The following is a 14,653-nucleotide window of genomic DNA, read 5'->3' on the forward strand; positions in this document are numbered from 1 at the left end:
CAAGTGATTCACGTGTTGATGCGCGGTTCTAACGAGCGCTTTTCTGAGCGCGTACAACCGAAGTGCACGCGCACTAAGCCTGTTTAACAACAGCGACAGGTTACTGAACGAAGTTATCTTTCTAGTCTTATTGCGCGAATACTGTCAAATACACACAGGGTTTACATAAACAAAGTTGGTTATGTATAAAGTTAAACAAACAGAGAAAATCTGCTTCCTAGCTAATGCCGTCAGTATTGTAGACAGTACTCGGCAGGTACTCAAGATGGCGGCAGTCAACTGGAAAAAGAGCGGATGACGTAAGAGGTCATGTGACTGATATTCATGTATATTTGCTTCTTATTTATTAATTTCAGGCAATTAGTTAATGAAACAGTGATTAAAATTAAGATACAATTTATACAAAACGAAATTTAATTTAAAGAAAGGCTTTCTACAAAACAAAACTTAATAAAGTGGTCAAAATCATGTCTGATCTTATGATCCTATCTTACATTTACATTTTACATTTATTCATTTAGCTGACGCTTTTATCCAAAGCGACTTACAATTGCTATATATGTCAGAGGTCGCACGCCTCTGGAGCAACTAGGGGTTAAGTGTCTTGCTCAGGGACACATTGGTGTCTCACAGTGGATTCGAACCTGGGTCTCTCAAACCAAAGGCATGTGTTTTATCCCGAGCGCTATCACCACCCTTACTCATGCTGTTCACTTTTCATATAATCGACATAGATTAAATAAAAAATAACATTATATTATGTAAACATAAATATGGAATATAATTTTTGTAATTAAGACATGTTGGAAAAGGTGTTCATTTTTCATTTCCAATGTGAACATCATAATGTATTCTCCTGAAAATAAGGAAATCTATTCAGTGATTGGTTCATGCCAAATTACTGCTTGATGAAAATTGGACTATTTCAAAATGTGCTCGTTTTTTTCGTATGTAGGTGACAATATTTAACAAAGTCTGTCTAGCAAAAATGACTTCTGGTGTCTGGGTGTGTATTTAAAGCGGTTTACCGCTATACTGTGAGAGTATCTTGCTTTTCAACCGCGGTTAAAATCCATACCGCCCCAGCCCTAGTGATAAACACGAATTATTCCAAGTCTAGACCTTCATTAAACAGTCCTTGCCCTAGTCACTTGTGTGAAAATGCATGTTGTGTTTGTGGGAACAGCTTAAGCTGTTTCTTAATGATACTTCTTGAAGTTCTTGTGTGTAAATGACTTCTTAATTAAATCTGTTGATTAGAATCTTAAAAGTCCCTCTATGTTCTCGTTTCCCCTTCAGTTCCAGGTGTCACTGTCAAGACTGAGTCGATGCGTTCTTCATGTTCAGAACGAACTTCGCAGTCAAATAGGTCTGAGAAAATCACCCTTGGTTCCCACGGAAACTCTGCCTTTCAGCCAATCACGGCCAGCTGTAAGATCATTCCACAAGGGCAAGTGCCCAGTCCCGCCGAATCACCCGGGAAATCATTCCAGCCGATCACGATGAGCTGCAAGATTGTGTCTGGTGAGTCTCACAGGAGCACAAAGGCGGTGGAGAAGAACAGATTTGAAGTGCAAGCATTAAAATCCTCTATATAAAGTTTCTTTCATGTTGCTCTGACTTTTTTTCTGCTAGAGAATGTTAGATTTTCTAGAGAAAAGGAGACTGTCAGAAAGTTGTAAAACTCCTCTCTGTAATGCATTATAGATTAGCTGTCAATGTGTGACAGCAGACCTAAGAGGAGTTTGGTCTGATATGTCTTAGTCTTGCTTTTCCAGACCTACCCTTTATAAAGTGTGGTACACATTGCATCTTATTCTTGCCAAGAACCACCCACTTATGCCGCATTTCCGTATCTCCAGTATTTGCGTACAATTGTCGTGTTTTGCTCCCTAGTGGAACCAAATTAAATGTTCTAATGGATTGTGCAGTAGACATTCATCCACTTATTCAACATGGTAAAATTAATGAATCTATGAATATATCTACACGAAAGAAATGTCTGCCAATGTGTCTTTAAGGGCTAATCAATGTAAATAATTATAAAATAATAATTTTAAGACATAATTATTCATAACCATCCATTTTACAGGTAAAGTGTTTAAGGAATAACATTTTAGTAGAAAAATATTGTTAATTCTCACCTCATGCTCATAGGTTTGAAGAGAATATCTTTTGGTTGTGTGGAGATGATGAAAAGGCAGCTTTAAACAGGAATGGGCCATTTGATTACCATGCAAAATGACTAAACTACCAATTGTATCTCTTACAACTAAGAACTTTTAAAAATTAGATTTTGTGAAACCCATAAACTGACAATTCTAGGCAGATATTTGTCTTGTAGCAGCCTGGGAACTTGCTAACATGACGGTTTCCCATTGAAAGCTGGATAGTCTGAAATTGTGTAAAGCCAGCCTATCAGTTTTTGATTTTGCCAATTCGAGAAGACTCAAACTGTTCTGTAATGCATTATGGATTTGCAGTCTATGTAACTCTGAAACACAGTGAGAAATGTATAAGGGTCACACTGTAAATCTAATTACAGAAACAGAATTTTTGTGTTCCAGGCTCTCCTATTTCCACCCCTAGTCACTCTCCACTTCCTCGGACATCATCATCCACACCAGTTCACATGAAGTCCAGCCCCTCAGTCATAAATAACCCCTATATTATAGTGGACAAACCAGGACAAGTCATTAATATGGCTGCATCGTCATCTGCAGCTGCAGGTACATACATCGTATTTCCTACATGTTAGTTTTATTCCCTTATTTTCAACATCACAGAAGTTCTACTTGGCTGTTGCTTTTCAGCAATGTTCTGGTTCTAGCAGTATAGTGAAATAATTTTTTACTAGAAATTTGGCGCATGACGAGGACACTGTGAGTGTCAGGTGTGAAAAATGAAGACAAATCATAAAGTACAAGTTTCTCCTTCAGTTCTTTTTCTTTATCCTTCTCGCACTCTCTCTCTCACACACACTTTCTGTGCTTCACTCTTTTCCATGACTCATGCTGTGGGTTTGCAGGCCATCATAAGACCAAGTTGCCATAGCGACCACATCACTGAGAGTTTAGGAGTGTGAGGAGTATGCGGTTGATGTAACATTACTGTGTGTAACGCACACAAACCTCCACACAAACACACCTACATGCTCTTAGGGATAATGTGTGTGTGTGGGTGTTCAGAGCTCTGTGCTGTGGTTCCAAAGCAACATAGTGACCATTAGAGATGGGCAAATCAAGAGCAAACATAGAAATACTACTCTCAACTCAACACTATTTACCCCCCCATGACTCTAGATATCATAGTTGTCATTTTTCTCAGGTATAGTAGACACTTGGATATAACATTTGAGTGCATATTTGATTGCAAATAATGCTGTTTTGTATGAAGCTTACTAGGTTTCAAAACACAGCCAATCTCTTATGACTGTGTTCTGATATGGTCTCTGCAGGATTCATACAACGGGATGAAAATTAGGTGTTAATGAAGTCTGAACATCGAAGAAACAGCTGCTTTGAGTTAAAGCCAAAATCAACATATAAAATATTCTGCTACATGCTTTTATGAATTATTAAGGGATTGCCAAGAGATTAGAAATGCCTAGTACCAGGAAAATGTATCTATTACATTAAGATGAGTAAAGCTGTTTTACTGTCCTGATTCATTCAGTTGTCTGTGGAAACAGTTTAAAAATGAAAATCACGTGATAAAAATGACAATATGACAACTGTTTTCATTTATGTGCTTTTCCAAAATAAATGAAAATTAATTTGACTTTAGTTTTGTTTAAAAACAAGTGCTCTCAGTGTCAGAGCAGCTTTACAAATTCACTGCATGCATGTCTTGAGCTGTGTGTCTTTTTGTTACTGGAGAACAGAGCTTGTGAAAATCAGGCTGTTAATCTGGAGAAGCAGCAGCATGCCAACCATCCTGGGAGATGGATGGTGCATTATGAGATTTGGAGTAAATGAACTGCTCTGTTTTTTTAGTTCTTTTGAGCACAGAAATTGAGCACAGAAGAGCAGAGCTGCAGTCTTAACACATTTAGGTTAAACACTGAGCTGCAGAGTTACTCACAATTTCATTGTGCACAAAGATGCAGACAAAAAACCTGTATATGTGCCAATGTTTTTGTCAACCTCTGAGAAAAAGTTTTAAAGAGCAGAAAGCACTGTGACACTGACACATGATGTATTCACACATAAAAAACACTTTGTTGTAGGGCAAATTTAAAAAAAAAAAAGCTTGTGGAAGAGATCCATAGAGATGCTTTGTTTCATATGTTTTGACCTATCTTGTTGTGCTGAAAAAATTGTTTGGTTTGAAAAGGCCTTAACATCAAAATTAAATGGAAATTTACCTAAGTGCTTAATGCATTTTATTGATCTTAAGTTGAATGATTCATCTATGAATGTTTAATAAAAAAAAAAGAGTGCCCTTTTAATCAAAATGTCATAACCTGATTTTCCGATTGATTTTGCTCTGGTGATGTATGTCGGACTTCTCCAGTCATTTCATCGGCAAAACAATTCCTACAACTTTCTTTAATCGAAACAACTTCCCCTCCCTCGTAAAGCAACATCTCTTCTCTTCTCTGATGACATGTTTACTGGCGTGTGAGGGTGGGACAACCTGTCACTCACATGACATCTCAGCAATAGCAAACCACAACAATCTAATAAATTCTAATGAACAAAATCAAGTCCTGCCCTAAATTTTTTCTTGTAAACCTGTTTCATGTGAAGAAAAGACTATCTCATCTTTTGTGTCATATCGACTTTAAGCTTTTGCCTCCATCCAAGTGCCTCCCCTAATAATGTTTGTTTTCAAAAATCCATTTTACTCAGATGTACGTCACAATACAGAAGAAAAGATTGTTACTTCCGCTACTTCTGATATATTGTGACTTCAACACATACTTCCATTAGGCATGGGTTGTTTATCAGATGAAGTGTCATATCTATTTGTTATATCTGCTGAATCCATATGTTTATCCTAGGCAGTCCGTCAGCCAAGCAGAGCAGCACAGCCCATGGTGCTCGATCACCTGCTCCTAAAGTTCACACCAGCAGCTTCCTGTCCTCTGGCGTCAAGGTGAGACTGAAAGTATATGTGTTTCTCTCATAGTGTATGGATTTATTCAATGCAACCCTGCTTTGATTTCAGTTTAGGGTCTTACTGCTAAAGTCCAGCTGTGTGGGTTAGGACTCCTAAAGAAGAATTTACCTACTCTGATTTTTTTTGGCTTCCCTTTAGCAGTCTTTTATTTCATTATCTGAAAGTGGCTTGATTTATATTACCATGCATAGTGGTGAGCATCTCTCTCTTGCTTCTACAAGGCAACTGAAGTGGAGGGTGGGTGGATGAGAATAGAATATCAGAAGAAATTATGTGGGTATTGTGATTGAAATGAACTATAATTGAAAAATACAGATGTAGGCATTTGAAAACAATGTGGCACAATCAGTTCCCCTTCAGGCAGATTGGCAAGATGAATCAGTCCATTTGTGGTCAGAGAGAGCTGTAATGGAGCTTGTAAGAGGAAGGCACTCCTATATAGGAAATCATTTTTCTGTCATTGTGCTTTAGAGCTATACTAATATGGGCTCTGCTGTTATTTACAAAGTGAAAAGATAGTATTTGCCTGAATCATACCGACACTTAAAGCTTTAATAGGTTGTCTGTCCTTCTGTTGAACTGATGAGAAACACACTGAAATTAGGTAATGATCTTTCTCTCTCTCTATCTGGGTTACTCTCTGAGGCTGTCTCAGTGTTTTCTGGACCCTGCAGGCTAAATTAACACCAGTAGTTATTAATAGGTACTGCCTGGTGGTGCAGTAAGCGGTCTGCAGCAGCTGTGTGTGTGTGTGTGTGTGTGTGCGCGTGTGTGTGTGTGTGTGTGTGTGTGTGTGTGTGTGTGTGTGTGTGTGTGTGTGTGTGTGTGTGTGTGTGTGTGTGTGTGTGTGTGTGTGTGTTAGGGTTTAAAATGGGACATCTTTCTGTGGCGTGATGCTCACACTAACTCACTCACTTTCTCACTCACTCACTCACTCACTCACTCACTCACTCACTCACTCACTCACTCACTCACTCACTCACTCACTCACTCACTCACTCACTTTACTGACACTTGTGATCAATTTAATGCCTCCTTGCTGAATAAAAGTATTATCTTCTTTTAAAAAAACATCTTACTGACACCAAACTTTGGAACAATAGTGTACTTGACTGAATTTTTTTATTTTTTAAATTAATTAATTTACTTTTAGTCAGAAGCTTAAATGCTTGAAGAAAGTTTTGTAATTATAAATTGTGCCTATGAATTTCGTAAACTATTTTTTTTTCTTTAAATGACAAAGTGAAGGAATAAAACTATCATATGTCTATGATACATGTGAATTTCTTTAATAGTGTTTAAAAAGCATCCCAGAATGCCCTCCATAAATTTGTTAAGAGAATGAACTGTGTACATAACTGGAATCTAGTCAGTCTAGTCAGGGTGACTAAAAAGATAAAATTGCTTAACTTTTTTGATCACTTTATAATTCCCATAATTCCAATTGTGTTATATTTAATAGTCTTAGCACTTAGTCTTAAGTGATAAAAATAGTAATAATTATATAAAGAATGAATAGGTGTGCAATTTTTTATTTTATTTTGCACTGTACTTTCCTGAAGGAACAGAATTTGGATTTAAATTAATATTTAGAGTGTTGTTACTGTTGTATATAAGAGCACTATGACAGTGATGATGTGTGTTTGTGTAAGTGTGCTACTGCTACTGGCAGGAGAGGTGAATCTCGCACAAGTTCACCGAGTTCATCTCAGTGTTCAGTCTCTCCCTCAGAGAAGTGTGTGTTTATCTTACCTAAGGGAATGTGAGAATCACTTAATTAACTTTGGATTTGATCTCACATCCAATATCTCTGAAAATATCTTCAAATTGAACCGTGAATCAAACTGATGGTTTTTCAGTGCACATCTCGCTGTACTACGTCACGCAAAGAGTAATAAAATGTCTCTGTCTGTTTGTCTTAAGGTTATAATCAAGCAAGAACCAGGAGAGGTGCCCACCCAGCCGTCACCACAGCAACAGGTGATCTCCACGGCAACATCCCAGCAGCAACAACAGTATGTGACTGTGAAGGGCGGTCACATGATAGCCATGTCACCGCAGAAACAGAGCGGGGCGGGGGCTGGAGGAGGGGCCACACCCAGCAAGGTTTCTATGTATTCTTTTTGTTTTGTTTTTACCAGTATGTTACTGTTCATTATGCTTATTTATGTTTCATAGTTATTTGACTCTTAAGTCACGAAACCAATATCATATCTTTCAGTTCTTTGGCTGTAGTTCATGGCTGAAAACATTTGAGCATCAAAGCTCAATGATTGTTTCGGTCCACATATAATATCCAAAATTGATGTCTAGCTAGTTCCATACAAAACTGAAGTCTTTCTATAGTTCCATCCCTTGTTCAATGCTGCCCGTCCTGTCTGAGAGAGCTTTTGAAAACTGGAGTGCGCTGTGGTCATGCGGTCTAAACATATCTCAGGTCATTGTGTCTCTTTGGACGTCCTACTCGTCTCTTTACTGCAGGCTTTTTTTAGCACTTGAGAGTCAAAGCTGCTCCTGTTTAGAGACTGTCCATCTACAATGCGCCACTCTGCGCAAAAAATACATCTTAGTTCTGACTCTACAATAGAGGCTTAAGCACATTTATTTTTTTATTCCATATTTTTTATTTTACTCCACAGATCTCAAGGTTTAAAGTCAGGCCATTTTCTATATGATCTCTATAAACAATATAATTTGTTAAAGATGCATTTCCTCGATATGGCCCATATAAGGGTGTGTTCACACTTGGTATGTTTGGTTTGATTAAAACAAACCCTGGTGCGATTGCTCTATCAGTGCAGTTCATTTGATTAAGTGTGAACGCTGCCATCCAAACCCTTGTGTTCACCAAACAAGCCGACCGAGACCGCTGAAAAGATGGGTTTTGGTCTGGTCTTCGTTTGTGTGTGTGATGGAGGGATTCCTGCCGCTGTTTTGATTCCTTTACACATTCTATAAGCTCTTCACGAGTTCTCAGCTCCATCATATACCATCATATGTACGCATATGCAGCGAGCCCATTTATCCCAGCACACAGCATTGTTTTGGATGTACGCCGTCCCGTCACAAAATGTGTTTTTTAGGTTTTGTGTTAAAATGCCAATGTAAACGCTAAGCTGACCAGGACTAAATTTATTGACAAATTTTTTTTTTGGCCCCAAGACTCCGGACCAAAAGATTTCTATTTCAAATAAATAATGTTCTTTAATAATATTTCACAATGTCACTCCTTTTCTTTTGATCCGATGAATGTAGTCTTGGTAAGCATAAGAGACTTATTTGAAAAATTCAAAAAATTCTTACTGACCCCAAACTTTTAAACGGTAGTATACTTATTTTTTAATTACAAATTATTTAAAGAAATTAAGAGCAGAGGAAAGATGTTGAGTAACCAAAAAGTGACCAAAAGTCTTACTTTTATTGTAATTAAAACTTTAAGTAATGGCACCTTTTAAAAACTGTTTACAAAGTGCTTTACAGAAGAGAAATGCGTACGTGCATTCACAGAAAAGAAAAACATATACGCATAATAGAAATAAGACAATAAAACAAAATACAACAATAAAATAAATCAAGGAAAGGCCCCAGCGAACAAATGTGTTTTGAGATACTTTTTTAAAAGTGCATAACTCTGTGTGTGTGTGTGTGTGTGTGTGTGTGTGTGTGTGTGTGTGTGTGTGTGTGTGTGTGTGTGTGTGTGTGTGTTTGTTTGTTTGTTTGTGTAGGTGTTGGGGATTCCACTCTGCTCTGCCGTCAAACAGGTCTCGATGAGCAGTGGGCAGATATTGGTTGCTAAGTCCAGCCCCTCTGTGTCCAAGGTGGTAGGCCAAAAGCAAGTGGTAGCACAGGGCGTCGCTAAGGCAATCGTCAGTGGAGGAGGTAGCGGTGCGAGCGGCATTGTGGGACAGCAGGTGCATGCTGGTACAAAGGCAGCAAGTGGGTCTGGAGGAAGTGGCAAAAGTGGAGGTCAGAGTTCATACACTTTTTTTTTTCTCTTGACCCTCATCATGCCATAAAGTAACCCATATAGTTCAATTGCTCTCTACTATGCTATGTCTTTCTTTTAAACAAGTCAAAATGAATTAATGAACTATTCTTAACTAAGGGTGACGTGACAAGTTGTCAGCATTAGGTTGTTTTTTGTCCTCACTGAAAATGATACACTGCACAAAGCTATAATCTCAACAAATCAGAACTGGTTTGTAATTATTTGCTGAACCAGTTGCTGATTTGTTCAGATGCATGAATCCATGTATGAATTGTAAAATAAAATTGTGTATGTTAAATTTCGTCAGTTTTAGAAGGTAAAGTGTATATATGTGTACAATGTTCAGAAAGCATTTGTCTTGCCAGGGATGCTAATTAAGATGTTCAGAATAGTGTGTGAATGCATCTGTTTGTGTGTTTAGAGAAGTGTTTGTCAGGCTGTTCAGCAGATGTTGTGCTGAAAGGGAAATATCACAGGGCTAATCTAAGTGTGGCTGTACTGCAGAGCTGACTAAACCATTAAGGCAGGAACACACCAAGCCGACGGTCGGCCGTCAGGCAGTTTTTGTGCGTCGGCTGACTAAGTTTTCTCAGTGTGTTCCGCACCGTCGGCTGAAATTGGTTCTCGTCGGCTTTGTAACAGCCGATTCGACATGTTGAATCGGCGTCGGGCCGTCGGTGAGAGAGAGAACTCTGATTGGCTATGTTACGTCATCTTACATGAGTGTTCCTTGGCAAATATTTAAATATTAACATGAGTGGAGTGGAATAAAGAAAGTGTTTAACAGGATTGATATTCAAAACGGTAAGCACACACGCACTGCTTTGTTTATGGTTTGTGTAACGTTATCTGCAGCCTGCAGCGTCGGTTTCTCTTTTTAATGTCGAATATAGATGAATATATCTGCAGAAGTAGACAGTTGTCTCAATTACACGTAGGCGCAGAACGCGCATTCTAGCTAACAGTTGGCTGTAGTTCTCTCGGTGTGTTCAAGTACAGCTTTTTACCCCGACGCGAGGCGACAACACAGTCGGCTTTCATCAGCGCTAGTTCGTCGGCTTCATCTCGGTGTGTTCCTGCCTTTAGGAATCGCCATTACTCAGTCAGACGCTTGTATCTCCCTGCTGCCACAGGTGGAAACAGGATTTAGTTTGATTCATTTTAAAACACAAAAGGGACAGATTTTAAAGGGACAGATCAGCAATAAAAAATGAAATAAATATTAATAATATTAATAATTAATTTACTCGTCTCTTATTTTGTGCCGAACTTGTATAACACTTTTCTTTCATGAAGCACAAAAGAGTGAAAATTAAGTACACTACCATTATTTTTTTAATGACATTTTTTATTCTCACCAATACTACATTTATTCAATCAAAAATAACTGATGGATCAATTTAAAATAACTATTTTCTACTTTAATATATTTATAAAAAAAACTGTCACTATTGATCAATTGAACGCATCCATGCTGAATAAAAGTATTAATTTCTTTCCAAAGAAAATCTGACCCCAAACTTTTGAATAGTAGTTCATGCTGCTTTTTCCCATACAGTGGTAAACCTATAGCCGCCTTGTGCTTTCAAGGATAAAAAAAACATGAAAATAGTTAATACGGTTCAGAGCCATACAGTTGCTTTCAGTGAACAAAAGGTCAAGTTGATATTCACTGAAACTTTTGGTGATTTGTGTTTATTTTTATTTTTCAGTAATGGCTACCCTCCAGCTGCCAGCAAATAACTTGGCAAACCTGGCTAATCTGCCTCCAGGCACCAAACTCTACCTGACCACCAACAGCAAGAACCCATCGGGCAAAGGCAAACTGCTACTGATCCCACAGGGAGCCATTCTGAGAGCCTCACACAGCGCAGGTCAGACATACACTGACACGCTACATGTATCATAGGATTTGGGAACTATCATTGTCTCTCTGGGCCTGTTTACATCTGGTATTAAGATGTATTTTGATTGATCGAATCACAAGTAGACGAGGGAAACACCTTGAGACCTGTTTACAACTGTTGTTTTAATTCATTTCATTTTTTGTCTCTGTAGGCCAGCAGTCTCAAAGTTCTGGTTCTGGAGGGTCACATTCCTCCAGTGGTTCCTCGGGGACTGGCAGCCTGCCTTCCAATTTATCCTACACTTCTTACATCCTTAAACAGACTCCACAGGTAATAGTTTTTGTTGTAAACTGTTTAAAATAAAGATTTTTACACACTAAGTCTGTGGAATGGATCCTGATATACTCAAACGGTTTAGTTCAATTTAAACAACTATAGTTTGAACGTGTACTATCACTTTGTTCACGCAGTAACTCTTGCATATGCTATATATACTCTAAATAACCTTTATTTAATGTGTTTAGCTCAGTGGGTGCTCTTGTTGTCCAAAACAGTGTCTAGTCAAAGACTCATATACACACACATTTCAAAAGCCTTTCCCTGTCAGTTTGTGTTACGTTGACAAAGTCACTATTGATCTTTCCAGGGCACGTTTTTGGTTGGCCAGCCAGGGGGCTCTGGGAAACAGAGCTCTGGTGGTGGTCATGTGGCATCCAGTCCTGCTTCCAGTACTCAGCAGGCCATTCGAGTCACAGCAGGACAGAAGGCAGCCATTTTGGCTCAGGTGTGTAACAAAGAAAAAGGATTTAATAACACAAAATTTCCTCGTCTACTTTATGTAGTTGTTTAGCTTCAGGAATATGTAATGTAATATGTTATTTAATGTATATTACAATAATTATTATAAGTGTCAACATTATTATTATATAATTTATTTTATTATATATAATAATTTATATTCAAGTTTTTTTATTTATTATATAGATGGAGTATATTGGATTGAAATAGACAGGTGTTTAGGTTTTGCTGTAGGTTGTTTTTACATGCAAGATAATGTAGTTGAAAGATGTTTTGTCTTTTTTTTCGCAGTACCTGACCCAATTTAACTTTTAATTAGATTCAACATGCAAGCTCCCAATTCCTGGAAAATATCATTTCTTTTTGGTGTGGTTCTGTAGATAGCGATGCAGAAAACACTGAGATGGATTCAACAGCGCATTAATTTCCCTTGCTAAAACAGTCATAGTTAGCTTCAATAAAATAAAGAAATAAAATGTTAAAACACGCACACTCACAGTGACTCAGAAGGAGTGGGATCAGTTTAGCTACTGTGTAAAAGCAAAAGTGTTCAGGAGTGTGCCATTATTTCCTCCCTCTCCATCATCGCTTTCTTGCTCTCTCTCCATCTCATTGATCTTTCTTTATCTCTTTTCTTTTTTTCCACTTGCTGCACTTTCATTAGTGTTACACAACGCCTCTTCTGAAAAGCTCACACTCTCTAGAGCCCTTCCTGTGTGTGTGTGTGTGTGTGTGTGTGTCCTGATTATCAGATAGAGGCTAATGAGTAGCCTATGCCTGCAGCTGACATTTGAGCTGTAATTCAACCTGTGAACACACGCTCATGCACATCTTTTCCTTCCTTCCTTCTCTTACTACCTTTCTTCTTGTTAATTATCCATTAAAATCACACCCTCATTATTCTCATCATGAAGTGTAGCACACAGGGCACCATGATTTCTGCTCATCATTTTTTTTATTAGAATTCTCGTTATTCCCTTCAGCACAGGTGAGACTAAATGAATATTAAAGTACATAATTGCCAACAACATTTCGGTTTATATACAGAATGTATGAATAGATAAATTAAATCAAATAAAAGGAAATGGTACTAAAAATCTATTTCAGTTCTGTAATGATATGTTTTAAAAATTAAACAAGAAAAATGTTGGGAGGGACTAGTTTTTATGACCTGAAAGCATTAAAACTAAATGCATTACATATATATGGGTTTTTTCAACTTCTTTCTATTAATGTTTGATTGACAGGTGGTGGGTGGGTCTCAAGGCTCTCAGGTGAAGCTGTCAGATGGCTCAGTGAAGATGGTAACAGCTGCTGCAGCAAGTCACCTGAACAAACCAGGCACAACAACCCTGAGAATGACGGGAGGTGTCATTACTGCCACAAGCTCCACCCCAACAACACCCAGTTCCACGCCAACCTCTCAACAGGTAAGAGATGTATCTTTTTTTTCTACATTGTCTGACAAGGCGTGACACATTGACTCGAGAATTGACGTACGTATTAGGTAGGGCTGGGTATTGACACAAATTTCACAATTCGATCGATTTTGATTCACCGGCTTGCAATTCGATTAGATTTCGATTCAATATTGATTGTTTCGGATATAAGGTACAATACATGGCAAATTTTCTCAAGGAAAACAAATCTCTTAACAAATGCTGTAGGCTAAACTATGGAGTCAGTTCATTAGCCTACTATAATATTGAAGGTAAAAATTAACTGATTTGTAGCTATACAAACACTTAAATTACACCTTTATTTATTTTATAATAAGAAAGTATTATGAATTATAAACATTTTAATGGTGGCTGTCATGATTTATTCAAACATGCATTAAATATTGAAGAACATTAAAAATTATAATGGATATATAATAGGGTGCATATATTTAGCAAAATTCTCCTATCTAGAGTTAGTTTTTCTAGCTAACTGATGAGTTTATGGTCACATATGTTTTTTTCTGAGGTAAATGTGACATGACATTGTTTACAAGTTGTTTAACTGCCGTCTTTCCACGGTTGAAACACTGATTGAGCGATTTCATGTGACATGATACGGATTTCGCTAAGTTCTCTATCTTTTAACTCACTTTTAGATGCATATTACAGTCTTCTCATGTTTATTTCACAATGTAACTGGTATTATCGCACTGCTGCTTCTCTTGAACTGAGCTGCACACGCCAGAGCGATCTCACGCCACAGCGCCAAAACGGTATTTATGTTTTGAATTTAGTAATAAAATGGATGTAATTTGAAATTTGAGACTTTATTTCATATCAATAGTAACAAAGCACAAAGATTATTGCGATTTATTGGATGGGATGCGTGCTACAATGTTCCATTCATTCATCAAATAAAAACAGGATGACTAATCGATTCTTGAGATTTAAGAATCGACATTGGTTCGTAAAAATGAGATTTGATTAATATTGAGAAATCTATATTTTTTACCCAGCCCTAGTATTAGGTAGCTTATGGCTCGTTTCCACTGAGCGGTACGGTACACAATTATTTGCGTTTCCACTGTCAAAAGTTGTGAATGGTACCAAATGCCGAACCGTACCACTTTTTTGGTACCCTTTCGTTGGGGTACCTGGCACAGTGGTACGGTACTAAAGGGTGGAGCTAGACTCACTGCAGAATGTTGATTGGTTGACAGAGTATCGTCACTTGCGCGTGCTACAAGGGGAATGACAACAATAGAAGCGCCATTTTTTTAATATACAGTTAAAAAATAATACTACTGTTATTGTGTCACATAATGTAGTTTTAAGAGTTTTTCAGGCGAGAATGTTGTCGTTTAAAGCTCAAATCTGTGGTTTATTTATAAAGATTTATGATAATTTGATCCTATGAGATCCATTCCAGGCGATCACCGGGTGGGCGACGCTCA

At 37.8% G+C, this 14,653-nt stretch overlaps 1 protein-coding gene across 2 annotated transcripts in view; it reads left to right on the forward strand.

The window, feature by feature from the left end:
• Positions 1–14,653, forward strand: part of yeats2 (YEATS domain containing 2) — a 48,137-nt gene that overhangs the window by 17,171 nt on the left and 16,313 nt on the right. For both annotated transcript variants that reach the window (XM_077221900.1, XM_077221901.1), the window contains exons 11-19: positions 1,300–1,524; positions 2,568–2,729; positions 5,006–5,100; positions 7,048–7,230; positions 8,850–9,090; positions 10,825–10,986; positions 11,171–11,289; positions 11,606–11,743; positions 13,005–13,187. In XM_077221900.1, the coding sequence (XP_077078015.1) occupies positions 1,300–1,524; positions 2,568–2,729; positions 5,006–5,100; positions 7,048–7,230; positions 8,850–9,090; positions 10,825–10,986; positions 11,171–11,289; positions 11,606–11,743; positions 13,005–13,187 (1,508 nt within the window). The remainder of the gene's footprint in view (positions 1–1,299; positions 1,525–2,567; positions 2,730–5,005; positions 5,101–7,047; positions 7,231–8,849; positions 9,091–10,824; positions 10,987–11,170; positions 11,290–11,605; positions 11,744–13,004; positions 13,188–14,653) is intronic.

This window comes from Siphateles boraxobius, unplaced genomic scaffold, assembly GCF_051911475.1.
Source record: "Siphateles boraxobius isolate OS27281-9 unplaced genomic scaffold, OSU_SipBor_1 86, whole genome shotgun sequence".
NCBI lineage: Eukaryota > Metazoa > Chordata > Actinopteri > Cypriniformes > Leuciscidae > Siphateles > Siphateles boraxobius.